This window comes from Amyelois transitella, chromosome 14 (genome assembly GCF_032362555.1).
Source record: "Amyelois transitella isolate CPQ chromosome 14, ilAmyTran1.1, whole genome shotgun sequence".
NCBI lineage: Eukaryota > Metazoa > Arthropoda > Insecta > Lepidoptera > Pyralidae > Amyelois > Amyelois transitella.
The window spans coordinates 9,283,469-9,309,427 of NC_083517.1; the positions used below are offsets into that span (position 1 = coordinate 9,283,469).

Genomic DNA, 25,959 nt, shown 5'->3' on the forward strand with positions numbered 1-25,959 from the left:
AGGGAAAGGTCGGAGTGGGAAGGCTTAGACGAACGTATCTTGATCAAATTAAGGACGTCCTGGCAAAGGGTCAGGTCAAGAGTACCCGAAAACGCTGAGCTTGCATGAAGAGAGTTATGGAAGGAAGTAATGAAGTATGCAGAGATCGTGGAAGTGGAATGATGTAGTCTCTGGCTACCCCTCCGGGAAAAAGGCGTGATTTTACGTATGTATGTGGTTCGTCGTCGTGGTCGAATAATAGCTGTGGGTTTCTTGGGACTTAATACTCCGTCTTTCTCGAGACTTTTGGGGCAATTTTAGAAGTAACTAAATCTGGTATGTAACACTCCCTGACAGTCATATTTTATCCTACCTAACACTTATCATTTATCGCATTGTTTTCCACTCCTGACTCTCACGCGAAAATCATAAAATTTCAGTGTCCTACCTACTCTCAGTATCGTGCGTTGTATACTATTTAGTCAATTAAAAAATAATTCAGCTACCTACGCATAGTAGTGTTGATTGTACCTTGTCAACAGAATAGTCAATAAGACAATCAAAATTATAACTGCGTGATAAACAATCTAGGCCCTATAATCACTTTCATGTCTGTCCGTCTTTTGCCCCATTTATCGGAAATCAAACGTGCACAATAATCGGGCGCGAGCGTCGCCACCACGGTGATTAAGTTCAGGATCCAGAAGTATTGAGAAGAGAGAAGCCTTATGTATACGCCGAGGGAGTCGCCATCTATTGACCTGTAAGGTAAATTATTTGTTTGTTTGTTATATCTTTATTGCATAGGAATTCACACAGTAACAAGAAAACGACATAGTTATAAATTATGTTACGGTTAATAATTTTAAAAAGATAAAACAGGAATATTTTCTTTCTGGAATTTGTCCCGGTTGAGTCGGTCACGTATGTATAATTAGATTTAAGTAAGTGATGTTACGTCAATAAGTGATACCTTTGTATCCAATTTTGAAAATAAAACTATGTTATTCTATGTAAGCGAAAGAAGTATGCAGAGATCGTGGCAAGTGGAAAGATGTAGTATCTGACTACCCCTCTTCGAAAAAAAACGTAATTTTATGTATGTAGCGTTAGAAGGTAATTGGGCAAATCGCGCCTAAACGATTAAGATTCTAATGTAAGTATATAATGGGTGTATGTATGAGTTGGTCATTAAAATTACATATATAAATTAAGATAATCCGAAAGATAACTATTATATTACTAAACTTAACAATGACTGAGTTGATATCGAACATCACTGCTGATTGATTTAGAACAAAACCAAGTTTCTTTCACTTATACCCACTAAATTCTTGCGTTTGAGAAACGCCTTGTCGATGGATTGCTTTTAGGGTTCCATACCTAAATAGCGAAAACAGGACCCTATCACTAAGTTTATAACTCTAGAAAATAACGTAATAATTTTAGCAAATAACCAAATACATATAAGGGATATAGGAAATTATTTTTTCTATCATCGTTCTTACGACGCGAAACGACTCATAGTTACGTTTCTTCTAAAAAATTTGTGATACGAGCTTCTGAATAAACTACTTATTTAATAAAGATGTTGAAATGACAAAAGGAAATACTCACATATTAAACATCGAGTAGACAATTTCAAATATGACATAGATAAAGATGCTCCCGAGTACTGAAGCGATGAAGACGTATGTCTGGTAGCGGGCCTGCATCCACAGCTTGAGGTTCACCACGACCACCGTCAGGTGGAACAGCACGGCGCCGTAGCACCTGCCGTGAGGTCATTTTACATACATATGGTCACGTCTATATCCCTTGCGGGGTAGACAGAGCCAACAGTCTTGAAAAGACTGAATGGCCACGTTCAGCTATTTGGCTTAATGATAGAATTGAGATTCAAATAGTGACAGGTTGCTAGCCCATCGCATAAAAAAGAAGAATCTTAAGTTTGTAAGCCTATCCCTTAGTCGCCTTTTACGATATCCATAGGAAAGAGATGGAGTGGTCCTATTCTTTTTTGTATTGGTGCCTGGAACCACACGGCACTTTACATATTAGGTAAAAAAAATCCCGCGGAAATCATATTGTGACATCTACTAATAGATGGTGCTACACGTCTTTGGCATTGACATAAAGGACTTGACATTATACAAAAAAAAATTGCGACGTGTTCGGTCCTAGCCATAAATATAAAAAAATGCTCAGTCATAGTGAATGGTCAATAGATAATGTCGACATATTCTTTTTATCGATAACGCATCGATAAAACTTATTATTAACTTATATTGGTGCTGTTGAACCGAATCATCGCTCGCACTACAGACGCTATTTGTACTTAGATCACGTATTAAGATTTAGGTGTCAGAACATACCTAGTTGTCATTCTAATATACTTGATCTTCAGTTTTAGCAATGTCATAAAGTCAATTGAAACACTACAGTGACAATTCTTGTAGTGAAACCCTTAAGGGGCAGACAGAATCCTACTACTATTATAAAGGCGAAAGTTTGTATGGATGTATGGATGTTTGTTACTCTTTCACGCAAAAACTACCGATTACCATGAAATTTGGTATGTAGGTAGCTGAAGACCCAGAATAACACATAGGCTACTTTTTATCCCAGAGTTCCCGCGGGATTGATAGGGTTTCCATGCGGACGAAGTCGCGGGCGGCCTCTAGTCAGACATACGAACGGGTGTGTTTTACAAAGTCTTACCACAAATCCGTAGTCTTAGCGTCCCTCCCAATGACAGCGGTCCTCATAGCGAGCCACGTGACCACATATATGACCAACGAGTGGTAACACGCTATTATACTCCAAGTGATGAAGTATGACCGCGACATGAGACGATTACGGGATATTTCTCGGTAGAGTGTCGGATTCCTAGAAAAAGAGTTTAAAAAATTTAATAAGGTTAGATTACATAATGGTAAAGTAATAGGGATGGAGCTGATTTTTTTTTAATGATTGTTTTTAATAAGATTTTATTAAATAAATAGACTATAGCCGCAGATCCGGCAACGCAAAATATAATGTCTTGTTAATTTCCGTTCCAGGGGGAATTTCAGGGTGAATCCTCTGTTGCCTAGACCACTTAAACTTTAGGCACATTAGGTCCTTAGTAAACATACCAAATTTAAAACTTAAACCCGCTGTGGGTTGAGCTGTGCATTGATATGTAAGTGAGTCCATCAGTTATCTAATTTATGTAGAAAAGAATTTAAATTGGAAGATCAAGTGATTCATTATTCATCTTTCCTCTCATGGGTCTACTGGAAGAGATTTCTTTTAAAATAAGTAGAACCTTTGTACTAGAATTACTTTAATAAATGCTCCTGTACATTATTTTGTGTACATAAATAAATAAATAAATAAAATCAAGTGAATGAAATGAAAACAATAGAATGATAACGAATGAACGATATTGCATAGACAAAAATAACAATACCGACAAAAAATTATGACCTAGAGATATTACTGGAAAAAAAAAAATAACGATAATTACAATTAAAGTAATGTTCACTTAACATACCACATAAGTAAATCGGCCGGCCATCTTTGCTCTGTAATGGACAATATCAAACACGGTAGCGTTGTGAAGAATAAGTTGTACAAAGTCAGGTACATCGAGTTGTATATGGATTGCGTGGAGAAAACGCTTTGGATTTGGAAAAAGAACTGGAAAGGGAGAAAAATATATGAAAATAAATTTTAAACTCAATCAATTTATACTTTCACTAACATGATAGAATTAATAGTTATAATTATGTACTCAAAAGTATGCGAAAAAAATCGATCCAGCTTGGTCATCCAGGAATCCATGAAAAATAGTATTTCCCATTTTTCAGCCAAAACATTTCCCCAAATTTTTTATGGGCTTTTGATTTTACTACTTTTTCTGGCGACCACCAAGCACCGCTCGGTCACTCAGGTACTTTTTTTTAATAATAACAGACTGAAAACAGTTCCTCATTAATTAATTATGAAGATACACTTACCATAATATTGCCAAGCACTAGATTTTTGTAAAAGAAATAATGTATTAACGTAGCTAATCTTTGGTAATACCAGTGACCCAAAACTAATATCATTCTCTTCACCATTGAAAACTTTGTGAACGCGAAATCGGCTGATCTGAAACAAACACAAATTATTCTTTAAAGTCATTAATCATTATTATCTAAATAAAGGATATTATGAATTCGAAAGTGAGTTTTTGTTTGTAACCTCTTCACAGTTATACCACTGCACCGATTTTCATGAAATTTGGCAAACATATAGTGTGGAGTACGGAGAAGGACATAGGTTAATTGTCATGCGGGCGGAGCCGCGGGTGAAACCTGGTACATATATACATACGTAGACCGAGCCAACAGTCTTGAAACGACTAAAAGGTCACGTTTAGCTGCATGTAGTATATTTAGTGTAGGTTTATAGTAAATAGGCGATAGTTATATCTTTTTTAGGCGATGGTCTAGCAACCTGTCACTATTTGCATCTCAATTCTATATTTAAGCCAAATAGCTGAACGTGGCCATTCAGTCTTTTCAGGACTCAGGCTCTGTCTACCCCGCAAGGGATAAAGACGTGACCATATGTATGTATGTATGTTATAGTAAATATGGTATAGTATGTTTAATATACATTATTTATTATCACTCATACAAAGGTTCTCTATTTACCCCCATGCTAGGCTGTTAGATAACGCTATTAGCAATAGATTTTACCTTTTGTACTTTACAAATTGTAATTAAATAAATAATAGTAAATATATACGGGACAAATTACACTGATTGAGTTAGCCTCGAAGTAAGTTCGAAACTTGTGTTACGAGATACTAACTCAACGATACTATATTTTATATTTTATAATAAATACTTATATAGATGAACATCCAAGACCCAGGCCAATCAGAAAAAGTTCTTTTCTCATCATGCCCTGGCCAGGATTCGAACCCGGGACCTCCGGTGTCACAGACAAGCGTACTACCGCTGAGCCACAGAGGCCGTCTGGTTTGTTACATTAGAGAATAAAAAAATATATATATAAACATAAACATTATTCACACGTGTAGGAAATGACAAATCATACCGCCGTTTGTATTGGAAAATGTCGGGGAAACCGCACGGCATTGTGAAAGCTAGTATACATATACGCTAGTGAACGTATATATATACGATTTGGAAGCGTTAGTAGTTATAATTAGATTTAAGTGATGTGACGTCAATAAGTGCTACCTTGTATCCAATTTTGAAAATAAATCTATTCTATTCATAGACGGCCTCTGTGGCGCAGCGGTAGTACGCTTGTCTGTGATATCGGAGGTCGAGGTTCGAATCCTGGCCAGGGCATGATGAGAAAAGAACTTTTTCTGATTGGATCTATTATAAAATATAGTATCGTTGAGTTAGTATCTCGTAACGCCAGTCTCGAACTTACTTCGAGGCTAACTCAATCAGTGTAATTTGTCCCTTATATATTTATATTATTTTATAGATTGATAAATTGCAAGTTTACCTCGCGGCCTGATAGCCCTCCTTGCCGAAAATGCCGAAACCGACATGCGCTTCCTGTATCATAGATATGTCGTTGGCGCCGTCCCCTATCGCCGCTGTTATCGGGTGGTCAGGACTGTTCTTTATTAATTTCACTATCTGAAATAAAATTATATTTATAAACTGAAATACTGCAAGTAAAACTGAAATATTTGTTCATTAATTCATATAGTCACGTCTATATCCTATGCGGGGTAGACTGAGCCAACAATCTTGAAGAGACTAATAGGCCACGTTCAGCTGTTCGGCTTTATGATAGAATTGAGATTCAAAAAGTGTCAGGTTGCTAGCTCGTCGCCTAAAAGAAGATACCCAAGTTTATAAGTCTATCCCTTAGTCGCCTTTTACGATATCAATGGGAACGAGAGAGGACCACTCCAGGTCCTATACTTTTTTTTATTGGTGCCGGGAACCACACGGTATACATGTTTGGATTTTTCTTTGATACAATATACATAATATATTGTCATTAACTTAATATTGAACTCACATTAGCCTTCTGAATAGGGGAGAGTCGACAGCACAATACGGCGTTGCACTTCATCGTTATATCCGAGAAGATTGGTGCAAAACGGGTATCCAGTATTGAACTCATAGTGGCGCCATCTACCACCAAAGCTAAGTCTTTATACGTGTGCTCTTGCACTATTCGTTTGCATTCTTCTAAATGATCTTCTATCGTGTCGTGTCCGACTCCGATCATGAACATTCTTCTGTCGTTCTCTGATATGTGTGCGCAGGATTGGGCGACGTTTATAGCGGTTTCCACCTGGGGGAAGAATTAATAAATTAAAATATATACGTGCCTTGTGCTTCCCGGCACCAATACAAAAAATAATAGGACCACTCCATCTCTATCCCATGGATGTCGTAAAAGGCGACCAAGGACTAGGTTTACAAACTTGGGATTATTTTCTAGGCGATGGGCTACCAACCTGTCACTATTTGAAACTCAATTCTATCATTAAGCCAAATAGCTGAACGTGGCCATTCAGTCTTTTCAAGACTGTTGGCTCTGTCTTCCCCGCAAAGGATATAGACGTGACCATATGTATGTATGTATGTAAATTATATACATTAGAATCTTAATCGTTTAGGCGCGATTTGCCCAATTACCTTCTAACGCTACATACATAAAATGACGCCTTTTTCCCGGAGTGGTAGGCAGAGACCTACATCTTCCCATTTGCCCACGATCTCTGCATACTTCTTTCGGTTCATCCACATTCATAACTTCATACTTCATGCAAGCTTGGCGGTTGACCCGACCCTTTGTCAGGACGTCCTTAATTTGAACAAGATCCGTTCGTCTAGGCCTTCCCACTCCGACCTCTAACGCTACAGATAGTGAATTGAACCAATACTGAATTGAACCAATCGCGCCTAAATGAATCTTATGGGAGGCTGTACCACTCGCCAATAGATGGCGTTGAATCACTATTTTATCAACAGATTTCAAGATCGGCCATTTTGTCTGTTTTAATGGCTTGGACTCTTAAGAAAAGGGATCTTAGTAAGTTTCACTAGTTTTATCACTGAAATTGATTTCTTTTTATCAAATCCCTAATATTAAACTCACCTTATCCCCAGTGAGGACCCAGATCTTAATACCAGCTCTTCTCAAAGCGGCCAGCGTGTCCGCGACGCCATCTTGCAAACAGTCCTCCACGGCCGTAGCACCAATTAACGTCATGTCCCTTTCTAGTTCTCGAAAACGTTTCGACATTTGTTCTAAGTCTTTCACACTGGTGGGTTCCACTTGTTTTATTGCTGAAATTTTTAAATATGTACCTAATCAAATACATATTTTGTCCGTGTAGATGCCACTTAGGATAGTAACCACTCGCATCTTTCCCATGGGTGTCGTAAAAAGCGACAAAGGGAATGACTAATAAACTTGGGATTCTTTTTGTAGCCGATAGGTTAGCAACCTGTCACTATTTGAATCTCAATTCCTTCATTCATGTAGTTGAACGTGACCTTTCTGTCTTCTCAATACTGTTTTGCTCTGTTTTCCCTGCTAGCGAAATATACCTCATAATATATATGTATGTATTTAAAAATTCAAAAAACTTACCTTCACACACTTTATCATACTCGTCTTGTGGCACTTCCCTGTACGCTATTGCGAGGGTCCTCAAACCTTTGTTAGCAAAACTGTCTATATCTCTGTTGACTTCCTCAACTATCACCGAATCTTTGCATAGTGGCAACACTGCACTTTCAGCGCCTTTGCAGTAGAGCCAAATCTGTAATATTTCATTTTTTTTTTGTAGAACATCAAACAATTACATTTTACTTACAACATATTCTAGGTATATAATTTTCGCAATAATAATTAGTAATATGTTATCGTTATTCACAATATTTTTTTTACAATAAAGAAAAAATAAGTGTATATTTGTTTATTTATATTTTGTTCTATTAAGAGGTGGAAAGTGAGATACAGTTAGTCATCTATACTACTAATACTAAAGAGGAAACATTTGTGTTTATGTATGTATGTATATTTATAATGTAATAAAAACTACTGGACCGATTTTGATAATATTTAACACAGAGACGGACACAATTTTTTATTATTTCAAAAAATTCCCTATGTATCGATATACCCACATTTAATTTAAGTTGATTTGCAATCAATCATATATATCAGTGCAATTGTACTACCAAGTTTAATCAAGATCACTCATGTTTTTACAAGAATGTGTTGGTTGTATAAAAACAGATATTAAAAAGATAACGTATTTTTCGGAATCTCATTTAATCTAATCTATAACGAATATTATTTTATCTATAACGGGGTCGGCGCGCAGTGTTTACCATACATACATACATAAATGTAAATGACAAGGTGCATTTTGGGAATTATTATCACATACATACATAAAATCACGCCTCTTTCCCGGAGAGACTACCTCTTTCCACTTGCCACGATCTCTGCATACTTCCTTCGCTTCATCCACATTCATAACTCTCTTCATGCAAGCTCGGCGGTTTCGGGTACTTTTGACCTGACCCTTTGCCAGGACGTCCTTAATTTGATCAATATACGTTCGCCTAGGCCTTCCCACTCCGACCTTTCCCTCCACACTCTACTTGTATATCTGCTTAGTCAACCTGCTTTCATTCATCCTCTTATTACCACACAAGGATATAAAGTTATGATTTGAAGGTATTAAGAAAATTTACCGGACATATTTTTTGCTATTTACAGCTCATTAATCGGTTTTAAAGATTACGAGATAACGTGAAATTAAATTGGTATTTCGGGATAAAAAGTATTAAGTATAATTAATAGTAAGATAAGATAAAAAGCTCCATTCTATCATTAAGCCAAATAGCTGAACGTGGCCATTCAGGCTGTTGGCTCTGTCTACCCCGCAAGGGATATAGACGTGACCATATGTATGTATGTAGATTTTAGTTCTGTTCTCGCATTAGTTTCAGCTGTACATCGTCTTGTCTGTCAGTAACTTTATACTTGTCTCGAACCCACGACTTTTTCGAGGTTTGTTTGTTAGTAATATCTTTATTGCATAGAAATTTACATAGTAACAAGAAAAAAAGTAAGTACATAGTTATAAAAGAAACAAAGGTCGTGGGTTGAAGTATGTCTTTAGTCAGTATATACATATATTGAGTTGAGATTAACAAAGAACATACGTTTTTTTTATTCGTAAACTTGATACTAGTGACATACTCCCACCGGGATTCGAACCCACGACCTCCAAACACCCCGATCACTGTACCACAGAGTTGTTTTAGGTATCTATATTCTTTGGCTTTATCATTTCCGGTATGAAGCTATCTTATTTCCAGTTACTGCTACATTATCTAAGTTGGCATTGACATATCGAGTTAAACGTGCCTTTATTTATATAGGTGATGTTATTGAATTCATTTTGCCGTGTGGTTCCCGGCACCAATACAAAAAAAGAATAGGACCACACCATCTCTTTCCCACGGATGTCGTAAAAGACGACTAAGGGATAGATACAATACAAAAATGCATAAAAATAATAATCATAAACATTTTAAAGATGCAAGCATGTTTAAAATCGCGTATTTATCCCTTACGGGGTAGACAGAGCCAACAGTCTTAAAAAAGGCCAAAAGAAATTAAGACCGGACTTAATTAAAAAATACGGGGTAGGCAGAGCCAACAGTCTTAAAAAGGCCAAAAAAAATTAAGACTTGATTTAACTAAAAAAAAATTTTACAATAATTTTAAATTATATCCTGTAGACATTCATATTCGTAACGTCAGCCCGTAGACCGTTTAGCAGTGACTTTGATGGTCAACTATTTCGAAATTTTCAATCTTATCATAATAAGATAAGATTGAAAATATATAAATCTCTATCTCTATAAAGAGATAAATTTAGAACACCGAGGACAATTTATTTCAAGATGATCAGATGACTAGCGATTGATAAGGGGCGGATTGATCTGGGATTTTTTCTACAGTCAACCTTAGTTTTAAGTCGGTAATTTATTTGACGTCAACCAATGTTGTGAAACCAAAAGATATGACAATTATTGAGTGATATGAAATATCCTATAAATCCTAAATATCCTATAAATAGAATTTTTAAATTTGAATTTGAGTTAATTTCAGCGAAATAAAATGTAAGTTAAAAATGCATGATACCATTTTTAGGATTCCGTAGTAAACAAGAAACGCTTATAGTTTCGACATGTTTGTTTGTTTGTAATATCTTTATTGAACTGAAATTTCCACAGTGCAAGGAAATAGTAGATAGTTATAAAAGAAATAAATCATGTCTGTTTGTCCGCGGTTTTGCTAAGAAACTATAGGTGGTAGAAATCTGTAATTAAGTATGGGCACGTATATTAATAATCGCAAATGGCAAATGAGTCGTAGTAAAAATTTATTTTTAACATATAAAACATATTTGATATCTTGAGGCAGACAAAAGCTTCATGAGTAACATTGTATAGGTAACATTACTTCTGAAAATTCCCATGGGAAGCCAAGTCAAGGAAAAAACGTAACTCAAAAAAAAAAAAACAAAAAACAACTTACCTTCCCATTCTTGTCCCGTAACACCACCGACATTCTCCTCCTCTCAGACGTGAACTCGATTATTTGCAAACGTTCAAACATCTCGATTCTCTGTCCGATCTTTATCATCATATTGTTACCGTCTTCACCCAAAAATGTCACCCCTATCCTGTCAGCCGCTTCCACCAACGCTTTCTCATCGGGACTGCTCGCGTGATACTCAATTTTAGCATTAATATCAGTGTCATTAATCAACGCCAGATCAGGAGTGTCATTAATATCTGTGACTTTCTTTTTTCTCCTTAGAAATTTAATCATTTGCCTGCTCTCGCGAGTTAGCGTGGCGCTGAGTCGTTTCACGTCTTGGTCCGATATTTGGACGCTGTGACATAATGCTAGTATGCTGAAGAAAAATTGGACGTCTGTCTGAAATAGAAATGGATCGCTGAAAACAAGCTATTACCATTCTTTTTACAAAAGTTATTATAGGTGATGGTGGTGATGAAGAGACCTATAATAACTTTTGTAAAAGGATTACCACCTCCAATGGATATCCTCCTTTTTTGACGTCGGTTTAATTTAATTGACGTCGGCTAAAACCTCCTAAGTGTAACTGAGAACCACCATTTTTCAAAGAAGGCGGTTAAAAAGGACAAGGTGATTGGCATATGTAACGTGTTTTATTTGGGTCCGCAATATATTTTTTATCTATTTATTATGTACCTACGTACCTACTACTGAAATGGCTGGTATTACAAAATATGTAGGTATTAACAAAAAAACAGACCTGAGAAATGCTTATAGGTGCCTCCGGTCTCTCCACGTCAAAGAACCCAGACCTCCTCTCTTCGTAGACAATGCCTTTTATAGAACACGCTTTGAAAACCATCATGTTCTTGGTCAAAGTGCCGGTTTTGTCTGAGAACAGCACTTCCACTTGTCCCAACTCCTCGTTCAGGTCCGAAGTATTGGCCACGGCAGGCTTACCCGTGTCGGTACAGCGAAGCTCTTCGTCCCAGGCTATGAAGAGGGACCCTGCAATGGTTCAATGTTATTGTTACCTTGTCGGAGTGGGAAGACCGTGGACGAACGTATCTTGATCAAATTAAGGACGTCCTTGTAAAGGGAATGTTATGATGTGAAAGGAGATGATGTAGTTACAGGAATAGAAAAGGGTATGTTAAGATGGTTCGGTCATGTGGAGAGGATGGATTAAGGCAGGTTGACTAAGCAGATATACAAGGAGAGTGTGGAGGGAAAGGTCGGAGTGGGAAGACCTAGACGAACGTATCTTGATCAAATTAAGGACGTCCTGGTAAAGGGTCGGGTCAAGAGTACCCGAAACCGCCGAGCTTGCATGAAGAGAGTTATGAATGTGGATGAAGCGAAGGAAGTATGCAGAGATCGTGGCAAGTGGAAAGAGGTAGTCTCTGCCTACCCATGTATTGTTACCTCACAAACAAGTTATATTTAAAAAGAACTTGAAGGAATACTATCTCTCTTCATAACTTATCTTTATTGTTCATATAATATTAATCTAGTTAAACTTTCTCGGCTATGTCCCACTTCTACATCAAAGAAAAAGAATAGGACCACTCCATCTCTTCCCCATTAATATCGTAAAAGGCGACTAAAGGCCTATTCATTAGTTATTATCCTTATTAACTAGGGATTCTTCTTATAACGGGCTAGCAACCTGTCACTATTGGAATCTCAATTCTATCATTAAGCCTGACAGCTGAACGTGGCCTGTCAGTCTTTCAAGACTGCTGGCTCTGTCTACCCCGCAAGGGATATACGGATTATACAGATGTAGGTTATATACTCACCAATAAATTTATAAAGCTCAATAGTCACATACAGCGACATAGGTATAATATAATAATAGAGTAGCAAGAACGAAAACAGATCTTGCACTGTTTGTTGGGCCATTGAAGAATACTGTAAGGCCGGCCCTAAATAAGACTGCCTTTCTGGGTTCCGATTTTCTATTATAATTTTCGCAGCTACCGAGATAATTATCTCTATGATGAGTAATAATATGAAAAATACTAAAAAAGCGTTAACGGCCAATTCGCAGGATGAAAATTTGTTGCTCGTGAATTTCGAATTTAGAGCCAGTTTCGTTTCTTCGCCTGAAAATTATGAAAAGAATTAAAAGAATTGTCTGTTGATAAAAAGGAGCTGTACAAAATACACATTGAAAATGTTATTTCTATTTAAGGAAAGAAATATATCGGATTGCAGTTTTCCAAATATTAGCAAAAAAATATCTGCATCTTTATTTAACGAGTAAAATGTGAAGACAAGTTTTAGCATAAAAATACTAAAATTTGCCTTTACATTTTACTCGTTTTCATTTATTTAAGACACGCTAAACAAATTGTTAACGAAACGAAAATCTTAATTGTAAATCTAGATGAAAACTCATAACTTCCCTCAAGTTACAGATTGTTACATAATTCTTATATGTATATGAATGCCAATAAATAATGTTTAAGAGAACTGACCTGTATAAACAGCGCATCCTATAGCCCACTCCGTATTCCGTACCCTGGATCCCCTCAACATGAGGTTTTCTGGGCTCAATGCCAACGGTTGCGCCTGCGCAGGTATTTTTAGACTCCCGTGAAACGTGTAAAGGTTCGCTTCCGGGTTGTTGACAGTAATTCGCATCCCTTGTGGTAGTATGTCTAAAAATAAGCTGTATTCAGTGTAAAAGTAAGCCTTTTTCAATGATAATTAATTATTATTCCCATGGATAATGGTATTTTTGAGTACCGGTACCGCTAGCCTGTTATGGTACCGGTATAAAATGGTTACAACACTATTGTTACAGGTAGTTGAAAAATTTAAAATGTACGTAATTCTAAGGTCCTCACAGTCGCTATATCGCGACTCAAATGGTATATGTTTTTAAAATAAATTATGTAGTAACTAGCTGACCCGCGCAACTTCGTTTGCGTGTATCCCGCTACTTCGACAAATACAGTCAACGCACCAACACATATTGGATACTAATTTTCAATTCACAATCGCCGCTGCGGCCGGCCCATACCGTGCCGCAATACTAATATCGTGATATCTCCTAAACTATATGTCTAAATAACACACTGTAAACTGCAAAAATAATCTAAATTAAATGCTCGTGATGATGAACTTACTTATTTTGATAAGGATATATGTATTATTGGTTATATCACCAGTTAAACATCACCCAACGAATTAAATGTTTTTTTAATACAGAAAAGTAGTTTTTGTGACTTAAATAAAAAAGCTGGATATATGTCATCGCGGACTTTTTTGTAGAACTAATAAAGACCAATGTTTTTGCTATACATTGTTCTTACTTGTATCCAACGGTATAAGCGGCGCACGCACAAATGCAATCTTCAATTAGATTTTTTTTCTGACTTCTTGGACATAAATCGCTATAACTCAGCTAATATAGTTTCAATGTATTTCAATTATATATAAAAACCTGTCGGAGAAAATAACTCTTTCTATTAGTGAAAACCGCATCAAAATCCGTTGCGTAGTTTTAAAGTTTTATGCATACGAAGGGACTACAGACAAAATGGGCGACTTTGTTTTATACTATGTAGTGATGATGATAGTGATATATATTTTTTGGCTTTTGTCAGCCGGTTGTCGTATTTCACTGCGAGACAAAGGATTTTCAATAATTAATTTTCGGGACAAGATTATTAATAACAGTTGCCATATTTTTAAATTTGGAAATAAATAGTGTTAAGGAAAAAAAATTGAGTTGCAAATTCTTAATTTTTTTAATTATTTTAATTTCCAAATTTTTTATTAGAAAATGTGATTCTGTATAAGCAAAAGTAGACCTTAAAATTACCTGCAGAACATCCAATGAAAGGCTGGGGCACCCTCAAAGTCTTCAGATTGGCCTCGCCGTCCAAATTAGCCGTGGTCACGTAGCATTTCCCCTTGTCTGACGAGGAACACAGGAGCACCAGGTCGGCTGGAACTTCCTTACCTCGTTTGACCCTGACCAGTGCACCAGGGGCGATGCTGGAGCTTTTGACCTCTTGGATTACGTTGTTGTGGACTATTTCCACTGGGAGAGAAAATGTTCATTTAACTTTATCAAATTAAATATTAAATTTACTTATACAGGTTCTGTGATGTGATATTGTTTGAGAAAACAATTTTGACCAATGCGGTGGAAATGAGGTCTATTTTCAGACAGTCATTAGGCCTATGAACAGTTCGACGATATAAACTTCATTCGACTAACACTTTTCATATTCGAATTATTCGTCGAAATAAAAGACTGGTAGGTACTTTTATTTTGACGAATCGTTTTATAATTAAAAAATTGCTGACGCTCATCCCCAAAGAGCAAAATTTGTTCGAAGAACAGTTTCGGCTTCTTTTTTATTGGTAGTTTTTTTTTTTACCAAACGTATATTACACAAGAAGCGGCAGTAAAAGCTACTATTTATATTGACTTACCAGTCTGATTATTGATTTTGTTATCCGACTTATGCCGCAGCCAGTCTTCATACCCTTGCTTTACTGCTGTCACAAGCACCATAAAAGTCAGAGGTGCTATACTTGTCATGGGGGAGACGGGACTATCTGTGAACAGTTCAGTCAATCAGTCAGATCATTTATTCCGAATAAACTTGGAACATATCTATGTTTTTACGAATAAATTATTCGTAAAAACATAGATATGTTCCAAGTGTTTTACAAGTTCGCTATGATTGACCGGCATTAAGACAAGTTTCGAACTTACTTCGAGGCTAACTCAATCTGTGTAAGTTGTCCCGTATATATTTATTTATTTATTTATATATAGATAACAAAATATTAAAGAAATATTGCAACGGCAGACTTATGCCATGAAGATCTCTAGTATCTCTCTTTGTATGAAGAGATCTCTTTTCATTCTTTTGGTTGAATATAAATTAGAAAAATAATTTTAAGTTTATTTGTATTTTAAGCTTTATGAATTATTTCTTCGTCCTTGCCTCCCGGAGAGGAGTCTATGAGGTGCTATTTACATATATATTTATTTATATATAGATAACAAAATATAAAAGAAATATTGCAACGGCAGACATATGCCATGAAGATCTCTAGTATCTCTCTTTGTATGAAGAGATCTCTTTTCATTCTTTTGGTTGCATATAAATTAGAAAAATATTTTTTAGTTTATTTGTATTTTATGCTTTATGAATTATTTCTTCGTCCTCGCCTCTCGGAGAGGAGTCTATGAGGTGCTATTTACACGAAGCGACTAAATTTACGAAAAGATTATTTATCTCATACATCATTTGTAATAAAACCCGATGCGGCGTGTTGCTAAAAATAAGATAACTAATAATATATTTTTATTATTAATTTAAGATCATCATTGGCAACCCTATAAAGAAAATTAACGTCAGCGTACGTTCTATTTAACTTGTATAAATTTTTAATTGAATAATCATTCGTATGAACTTGCTCATAATACAAGTTGTATATAAATCTAAACTTTCCCATACCAGTTCATATTGTATAACCCGGCCAAGGCTGCGTTAATTCAAAGACGATTGAATTTTGTATTGCGTAGTATGACTATTGAATCTCAATTCTATCAAGCTAAACGTGGCCTATCAGTCTTTTCAAGAATGTTGGCTCTGTCTACCCCGTGAGGGGGGTATAGACGTGTTTTTATGTATGTATGTGTGTAGGTAAGTCACATTCTAATATCCGATTGCGTATTCAGCATAAAAAATTTAGCCTCCCCAAAAATTGACATGAAACTCAGTTTTTAAATGGATTTTCTCACTTTCGCTTAGTCAATGTCACTTATGCGAATTTAAAACTTTCCAAATATATTTGTAGGCACGCATGACTTAATTTTTTGCCAAAAAATAAAAATTATATCTTAATAAACAGATTTCACAGGTATTTTTTTGCAGTAATATTTCATTGTGCACTTTTATTTCATTGTTCTTGTGCCATCATAATCCAAGCAACTCTTGGTATAAAATTTAATTTTCTATAAATTACGATGAACTAGAAGTCCACAAATTACTGTTAGAAAATACAGCTTTAAAATTGCTAATCCAATTCTCAGAATTCTTTTTTAAGTCTACAGCTGACGATTGTTGACATACAAGATTAGATAAAGTAATATTTATTGAATTTAAATCAAACTTTATCTGAGTAGCCAGAAGCCTTTACGAATTCTGAGATAAAAATAAACGTATACGATAGAGTACAATCGCAACACGTTTCGTCAAAATTTTTATCTTTTAATGGCTTTGTATAAATTAATAAATTTGGATATATGTATTGATAACGACTTCTTATATGGCCCAGAAGTTATTTTTCCGTGAAAGGCGATCGAAGGTCAAAACTGCTTTCATGCATAGATACTCCTGGATTATCTCAAGGAGTGTACAAATTATATTACAATGTTGTATAACACGTCCACATTATTTAACATTGTTTTATAAATTTTGCAACATAAAACAACACTGTACACATTATAATAACAATATTATATAACACCAGCTGTGCCCGCGACTTCGTCCGCGTGGAATAGTGATTTCGGGCATCATTGAAGCCGTCAAGGATGAATAAATTTACCCCTTTTTTCCCATTTTCCATTATTTCTTCGCTCCTTATAGTTGCAGCGTGATTTTATATAGCCTAAAGCCTTCCTCGATAAATAGTCTATTCAGCGCAAGAAGAATTTTTCTATTCGAACCAGTACTTCCTGAGATTAGTGCGTTCAAACAAACAAACTTTTCAGTTTTATAATATTAGTATAGATTAAAGAGCGTCGGTGGTCCAATCGGTAAGCTGCCCGATTAAAATGCGTGATGTGCAGAAAGACACAGGTTCAAATCCCACCTCGGCCATGTACCAATGACTCTTTTCAAAGTTATGCACATTAGTTTGAATACTAACCGATGCCCTTACGGTGTGGGAAAACAACGTGAGGAAACATTCAGGCAACTGGATGGGTAACCATGGATCCAATACGGGTTAGGTTTATCTGCAAAGGTCGGAGGGAATCGCTTTGTGTAAAAACCTGAGTCACCCAATCCAGGATTCATGGTCAAAGGCATAACCCGGGCTCCTCTTCAGAGAGGTGAGAATGCAACAGGAAGGCTAAGCTAAGCAGGAAGCTAGGAGGAAGAAATTTTATCATACAAACAAACATAATCATATCTGTATCCCCTGTGATGTAGACAGAGCCAACAATGGCATTCAAACATGCTAAGAAAAATTATATCTTATACTTATATAAAATTCTCGTGTCACAATGTTCGTTCCCGTACTCCTCCGAAACGTCTTGACCGATTCTCATGAAATTTTGTGAGCATATTGAGTAAGTAGGTCTGAGAATCGGCCGACATTTATTCTTCATACCCCTTTCTGACAAGGGTTGTCCACCCTTAACATTTTTTTTCAACTATACAAAATAACTTAAAAATTATTTATATTGCAAAACAAAGTTTGCCGGGATAGCTAGTAACCAATAAAGATTCACCCTGTACAAATTATATTGACTTACCAATGAGTACAGCAATAACAGTGACCACCAAAAAGTAGAAATTGACGACCCTACGAAACTGCTCCGACAGGTTCTTCGGCACAAACATGAGTAGGGTGTATTTGGATGTCTTTATCTTGTTGTCCTTCTTCTTGCCTCGGACGGCGACACCCACTTCAATCTGACGGGTGTCCGGGGCAGTTGATACCTTGCTTCCCTGGAATGAAATATGCAAGTTTAACCCTTAAAGCTATTACAATAAAGACTATTTTTTGAGAAGAAAATAAAAGTATGTTTGAATTCGGACCAAACCATTAAACTGATTTTGCATACACACGTGAATTACCGAGGACATGGGGTAATTTCAATACTTAACACGTGAAAATAAAGTCTACTAAAGTTAGTAGTAAGCAACGATTACATACATATATTTTTGTTTCGTAATAAATAAAGTATAGTATAAAGTACTAATGCGGCGATGGGCTAGCAACCACTCACAATTTGAATCTCAATTTTATCTTTAAGTCTATCAGATGAACGTGGCCTAACTGTCTTTCAAGACTGCAGGCTCTGTCTACCTCGCAAGGGATAAAGACATGATTATAATATAAATAATTTAGTGGATTTTACGTATGAAGTGTCGTAAGATTCGTCTTGACAGTCCGAGTGCTACTTTCCTAAAAAACAAAATGGTGGATTTATGACGCCATATTGTGAAATATTATGTAAATAAAAAAGTTAAAGGATTTCAATGTATGAGGTTATGCTCTTTTCATTTGAATAAAGAGCTTGTTGTTCATTTTCACGTATCACTAAGTAGTCGGGTATTTTAAGTTTTTTTTTTTTAATTCATTTTGACGCCCAAGTTTACTAAGTTTCTTCTAAACGTACATGATGTAGGTATGTGACATATACTGAAGGAGAATCGAATAGTACGAGTACCAATCTACAACAAAAGTTTTATTCGCGAGACAATTATATATTTCGGTTAATTAATCGCAGCAAAATGTGATAAAAACTCGGTTAACCGCCTGAAAATCGGCGTGGGAGCCGTCTGTTATTAGTTCCCTTATCGGCATTATCAACATTATTATAAAGAGGAAAGATTCGTTTTTTAATTGCAATTGACTTGCTTTTGCGCGGGGCATCGCTCCCGTGGCAATTTCTTGAAAAATGTAGCTATTAGTATGTTTTTCCGAAAGGTTATTCTCTATTCCGAAAGGTCTATTTGTGTACATTTCAATTCTGGATGAGAATAGAAGAACGACGTGAGAAATGATGCGAGAAACAGGAAGACTAAATGGGCTTCAATACATGTATCTAATTAGGGTCAAATCAGTGAAATTAGGAAAGCCTTAAAACTTTCTATAGGTGACACTAATCCAACAATTTATAAAAATGAGAACCTCCTTTTTGGAAGTCAGTTAAAAATGTCCGTCAATAGCCTCTTGCTAGCTCGGGTGCTGAGAACAACATTTGTGACGTCGTGCCGCTGCGCACGCGCACGTTCCAGGTCTTCACCTTTGGTCTACTTCAACGCTTACTAAGTTAAGTAGCTCGCTATCCTCTGTCGGCTACTTACTAGATCTCATGTCTATAGCATAAGCCCACGCCCTCTTAAAGATCGTAAAACAAGTCCTAATAAAGGTTGTAGTTATTCTACTGATATTTTTTAATAACTCTCATCACTCTCACTAGCGACGTTTTACCTAAACGTCACACACTGTAGGTACTCTTGTAGAAAAACATGACCTTCAATCCATACAAACCAAAACCATATGAGGGCCAAGTTTCTCTGCAGACAAGTGTACATAAATACGAGGTTAATTTTTATGTGCTGAACCGTGGGAGTGGTCATATTGTCGCATATTAAGGTCTCAATTAATACCTAGGTAAGGGTATTTGCAATCGATTGAAGGTCGTCATGGTAAGTCATATAATATTAATCGACATTTAGTGTTTTGATGGCGAAGAGCTGGTAGTACAACATTGGTGCAAATATATACATACAGGGTGTTTGGTAAATCGCGTTGCATATTGAATGGGGACGCACAGTATCTGATTATCGTTCCATAACTTATAATCACGTATATATCCCTTGCGGGGTAGACAGAGCCAACAGTCAACTAAGACTGAAAGGCCAAGCGGTTGAGCGTGGCTTAATGATAGAACGGAGATTCAAATAGTGACAGGTTGCTAGGCCATAGCCTAAAAGAGGCATCCCAAGTATATAAACCTAACCCTTAGCCGCATTTTACAACATCCATGGGAAAGAGATGGAGTGGTCCTATTATTTTTTCTAATGTTGCCGGGAACCTCACGGCACGGAATTCTCGTTTCAAATAATAATAAAAATAGGAGGTTAAAATTTTACCTATTTAAAAAAAAATAGTATTATGGGAAACCATGCGGGCGGCGCGAATTCTAACAACAAGTCAAAAATTCAAACGATGCGTGTAGTGTAGATGAGCTCTATTGCAATTTGAACTGTATTCTTAGATACAATTGGTTCAGTTCAACTTAAAAACAAATAAGTATATGACAAAGGGTATGGTAAAGGGTCAGGTCAAGAGTACCCGGAACCGCCGAGCTTGTATGAAGAGTTATGAATGTGGATGAAGCGAAGGAAGTATGCAGAGATCGTGGCAAGTGGAAAGATGTAGTCTCTGCCTACCCCTCCGGGAAAGAGGCGTGATTTTATGTATGTATGTAAGTATATTATATGACACCGCATCGGAAAATAACACGAACCGCAAGTTTATAAACTTACTAGGATTGTTTTTATTTTCGCAGGATCTAAACGAGAGACGAACTGTAATATCTTACGTCCTCCTCCCACCCCTCTAAAGGGGCAGGCAATAGAGAGGGTCGCTTATTTCACATTGTGTACATTAAAATATTTATTTAAGACATTGCGCAGTGAATTAATTATTTGGCCAGTGTTCTAAGTTTGCTTCGGTGATGTTGGAACCTCCGTTTTATTTGTTTCTTTGGACAAGTGATAATTAGAATTCGATTTGATATAAACTAATTGTGCTAATGAACATCTACTATTTTATAAATTTTTGTACCCTTAGACTCCTAAATGAGACCAAGGGGTGTAAAACCTTCAAATGAATCTAGAAGTGAATCAACAGATTGCAGATTTAAAGACACATAAGTGAAACAAAATTGATGATTAATAAAAGAGTGTTACCCTTGATAATTTCTTCGCTGATCCAGTCATGGTATGCAATGTATGTGCAAAGTACAAGCTACTAGCTGCAATGAAATGTCTCTGACAAGGGCTAGGTCTAAGGGTGTTCGTTTTGCCGTGGGAACCCAGACACGTGATAAGCTGCGTTCTTTTCTAATCAAGGTTATAAAGTAGGGTTTGCGGATACGCTAAGTGAAAAAGAACGAAACGAAGTTTGCGAACTCTTTAACACAGGTTACGACGAAATTATGAGTTGTCATATCTAGCGGATTTTACGCATGAAGTGCCTTAAGATTCATCTTGACAATTCGAGTGCTACCTACTTTAAAAAAAATGGTGGATTTAAGACGATTTAAGGTTAGGACGAATTTATGTGTTGTCATATCTAACGGCGTCCTAATCGACTCAGGCGCTGTTCTTCAAAAAAAATGTGACGATAACTCAAATTCTAGAGCCATATTCAAGGTTTTGAATTAGGGTTCACGGATTCGCTTGATATTGATATTAAAAATTCAAACTTGTCAGCATTTGCTCGAAGATAATACAGTGATGTCATTACAAACAATGTCCTTATAGGTAACAAGAGCCACTAACATATTAAAAACGAAAAGCAAAATACATTATTTTTTATCAAGCTAATTAAAAATATAGTAGTATCAAGTTAATAAAAAAAGTAGTATTCGCTAATTCGCTTATGCGAAAAAGTTTGTTGAAACTTAAAAAGTTATTAGCACCGTCATCACTAATTGAAAGTTTTTCTGTTTGGTCAACCGATAAAGAATACCAAACGGCATTAAGTCTGTCTTCTGTAAATTTCCTGCGCAATAAAGTTTTAAATAATAAAATAAAAATAATAGTTTGGAGAAGGACATTGGGTATCTTACATCCCGGCAAAAAGTAAACTTCCCGTAGGTTTTGCGAAAAACCTGTATTCTTTTGTAGGTGGCTTGGTGGTTTGAAGTTTGCAGCTCTGCGCCGTCGTAGCAACTGCTACGGTAAGTTCTACGATGTCGTAGCCTATCAACTAGCCGTAGCCGTAGCCTACGAACTAAGGTTGGTAAAATTCGTTGTGTATCTTTTTCCTGCTTAGATCATAAATTATGATCTCAGTTTTCTTTGTGCTGTGTGTATCCTGTCACCAATAGTAAAAGAATAGGACCACTCCATCTCTTCCCCATGGATATCGTAAAAGGCGACGAAGGGATAGGTTTATAAACTTGGAATTCTTCTTGTTGTCGATGGCCTAACAAACCTTGAATCTTAATTCCATTACAAAGCCATACAACTGTGCGTGCCTTCCGGTCTTTTAAAGACTGATGACTCTGTCTACCCCGCAAGGGATATAGACGTGATAATATGTATGTAATTCATGCATACATTGAATAACACGGTGGTCTATGAAATATTTAATGCAGCCGGTTATTACAGGTTAAACGATATGACACCATTAATATTTATGTACAATATAGCCCTCATAATGGTTCGCACGAACGAAGGACGAAGATATGTGTCTACTGACACTCCTCATAATTGGAAACAGCCTATTTCCCGGAGGGGTAGGCAGAGACATCTTTCCAATTGCCGCTATCCCTGCATACGTATTTCGCTTCATCCACATTCATAACTCTCTTCATGCACGCTCGGTTTCTGGTACTCTTATACGCTATATTTCCTCATCATGCGATAAGTATTCCGCTGGAATGCATATTCTCTTCAAGACCTAGCAGTTTCTTGTCAATTATCTGCTGGTACAAATGTCCAGAGAGTCTGGACATTCGTCAGTTAGGTGTAATGAGAATAACATCACACATACATTTAGTCACGTCTATATCGCTTGCAGGGTAGACAGAGCCAACAGCCTTGAAGACTGAAGGGCCACGTGCAGCTGTATGAATTAATGATGGAATTAATGGATTAATGAATGGATTCAAGTTTCAAATAGTGTCAGGAAACTTGTTATTTTTAAGACAACCTAATAAATTAATTCCTTTAAGAATCGCCGTGTGGTTATTGGCACCGATATAAAAAAGAATAGGACTACTCCATCAAAATTCCCACGGGTGTCGTAAAAGGCGACCTTAGGGTTAGGCTTATAAACTTGAGATTCTTTTCATGTCTACAAACCTGTCACTATTTGAATCTCAATTCTATCATTGAGTCTATAACCTGAACGTGGCCTATTATTATTCTTTTAAGACTGCTGGCTCAGTTTACCCCGCAAGGGACGTGACCACATAAATAAAATAAAAAATTAAGAGTTATTAAATACGATTGAAACACATTACGATGTGCTGTTATTTATTTTCCCCTTTGTCTTAAACTAAACAAACAGATAAACGGACATTGATAACATTTTATGGATGTAATATAACCAAGATACTGAATATACCTACATATAATCAATTGACTTAACTCGGTTATTATTTTTTTAATGTTTTATTTTACTAAAAAGCCTTTATGACCTTTGATGAGGAAAGCGGCACTGTATGTGACTTAATCGAAACATCCATAAGTAAACACGATTGAGTATTTACTTATGGATGTTTCGAATTTCGAATTTTCGAATTTCGTTTGTTAATGTCTATGGCAGACAAAGTACCTGTCGTGGGCCTACTGGAGGAAATTTCTTAAGATATAAAAAGAGCCCTTGTACAAAGTTTATTTTTAGCATAAGTATTTTTTTCCTATGAACATACATACACCAGCTGTGTTTCGTCCGCATGGAAAAGTTATTTTGGGCATCATTGAAGCCGTCAAGGATGAATAATTTTTCCCCGTTTTTTTTTTCACATTTTCCATTATTTCTTTGCTCCTTATAGATGCAGCGTGATGGTTTATAGCCTATAGCCTCCCTCGATAAATGGTCTTTTCAACGCAAAAATAATTTTTCAATTCGAACCCGTAGTTCCTGAGATTAGCGCGTTCAAACAAACCCCGTTCCATAAAAAAATACTAGAAGCAAAGATGTCGGGAGACCAAGATACACTAGTGTCTATGGTTTTTACTTATTTAAAACTGAACCTTAAAGGTACAATAGGTGAATTTACTCTACCAGTCAAGTTTTGGTAAATAACAAACAGGAAATGACAATTTCAGAGAAGAATAAATCATTCTGATGAATAATATTTCTTGTATCAAGTTCCTTAATCGTCCACCAGAAGTGCTGTATGAAATTGCCAACACCTATGGACGGACCTATCACAAACGTACCTCATCATGGCCGTACACAAAAAAATAATAAAAAAAAAGAAACATAAAGGTACTTACACAACATTTGCAGAAACAGAACAGACATGTGAAACAGGAGTGTACACATCGCCTTATTCTCTGGGTGCAACTAAAAATAGCCGTGCCACACTCCCTCATGGTGAAATCCTCACATATCCCACAAAACACCAGCACACTACACGTATCAAAATACCTGTGACAATGAAATCGTACGGCCGCCGATAGCGAAAAATATCTTATCAATACGATATCGATATTGGAACTCGCACATTAACATCGCATTGTTTAATAGTTAGGCGTATTAGCTGTGTCACCGGGTTCTGCTTACATGGGAATTTCATATAGCAACTTGGTAATATGTCCTGGGTTCGATACAGATTAGGTCTAAGTGGAAAATGATTTTTTTCTTGTTCAAGAGAAGTATAGTCTCGTCACGTCTATATCCCTTGCGGGGTAAACAGAGCCAACATTCTTGAAAAGACTGATAGGCCACATTCAGCTGTTTGGCTTGATGATAGAATTGAGATTCAAATAGTGACAGGTTGCTGCCCATCACTTAAAAAAAGAATCGCAAATTATAAATTTGCCTATCCCTAAGTCGCCTTTTACGTCATCCATGAGAAAGAAATGGAGTGGTCCTATTCTTTTTTGGTTTTGGTGCCGGGAACCACACATAAGGACTTCACATTAAAATTTTTAAAGAGAAAAGACCATATTTTCATGCTTGTCACAGTAGTGTAAAAGAACCACTAAGATGAAATAATTCAACATAAGTGGAGAACTTAGTTTACCATGGAATCATTTTATTGTTTGTCTAAAGTGACTATTTTTATTTATTTTATTCTTTTCTCAATAATTACATTAATTTGATTGCTAACCGATACAGTAAGTGAAACTGTTGTGAGGAAAGGCACACATTCACATTACTTGATGACCTTGACTTTGATTCAGTATGACCATATTCTCCTGAAGTGGTTTGCCAGTTTGTTTTTTATAATAATTTGAGTGCCTTTGTCTTCAATCTGCCTGGAGGTAAGTAACATGAGGCCCAAGTTGGTGCATGTAAGCTCAAAAAGCTCTTCTTCATAAATCCCAGTTTTATCATATTAATTTTATTACTTACCTAGCTTAAAACTAGAGTCCATATTCCAACGGCAAGTTAATTTTCAACAGTGGAGTGATTAAACCGAGGAATGTGACAATAATATTCTTGGACTTCTTTCGAAACATTTCTAGATGAGATGCAGTGTGGCATGGATGCATTACAAAGTATGGCCGAGATAATAATGGGTGCTCTTGCTGAGTTATTACAGAGTAGAAGTCCTCCTTCTTAATCCTGAAAATTAGGTAAAAGACACCCAAAATTTTATTTTATCTTAAAGTAATTGAGGCATTCAATAATTATTCATAAAACTAAATAAAAAATATATATCTGCTGTTT

General features: G+C 36.3%; 1 protein-coding gene across 3 annotated transcripts; it reads right to left on the reverse strand.

Moving 5' to 3' along the window:
• Positions 1-360: 360 nt before the first annotated feature.
• On the reverse strand, positions 361-25,660 carry LOC106132397 (phospholipid-transporting ATPase IF). Of its 3 annotated transcripts, none has more exons than XM_060947616.1 (17): positions 25,642-25,660; positions 18,116-18,311; positions 15,052-15,177; positions 14,432-14,653; positions 13,080-13,262; positions 12,399-12,704; positions 11,357-11,604; positions 10,591-10,995; positions 7,618-7,789; positions 7,120-7,310; positions 6,031-6,309; positions 5,503-5,639; positions 3,984-4,119; positions 3,518-3,663; positions 2,701-2,868; positions 1,597-1,752; positions 361-740 (listed from the first exon to the last, which is right to left on the reverse strand). In XM_060947616.1, the coding sequence occupies exons 2-17, from the start codon at positions 18,201-18,203 to the stop codon at positions 545-547; spliced, it is 3,159 nt and encodes a 1,052-aa protein (XP_060803599.1). In that variant the 5' UTR covers positions 18,204-18,311; positions 25,642-25,660; the 3' UTR covers positions 361-544. The 3 variants fall into 3 exon arrangements, with proteins under 3 accessions (XP_060803599.1, XP_013187250.2, XP_013187251.2); XM_013331796.2 differs by lacking the exon at positions 25,642-25,660 and adding an exon at positions 24,558-24,741; XM_013331797.2 differs by lacking the exons at positions 15,052-15,177; positions 18,116-18,311; positions 25,642-25,660 and having other exon boundaries at positions 13,080-13,273; positions 14,432-14,574.
• Positions 25,661-25,959: the final 299 nt, after the last annotated feature.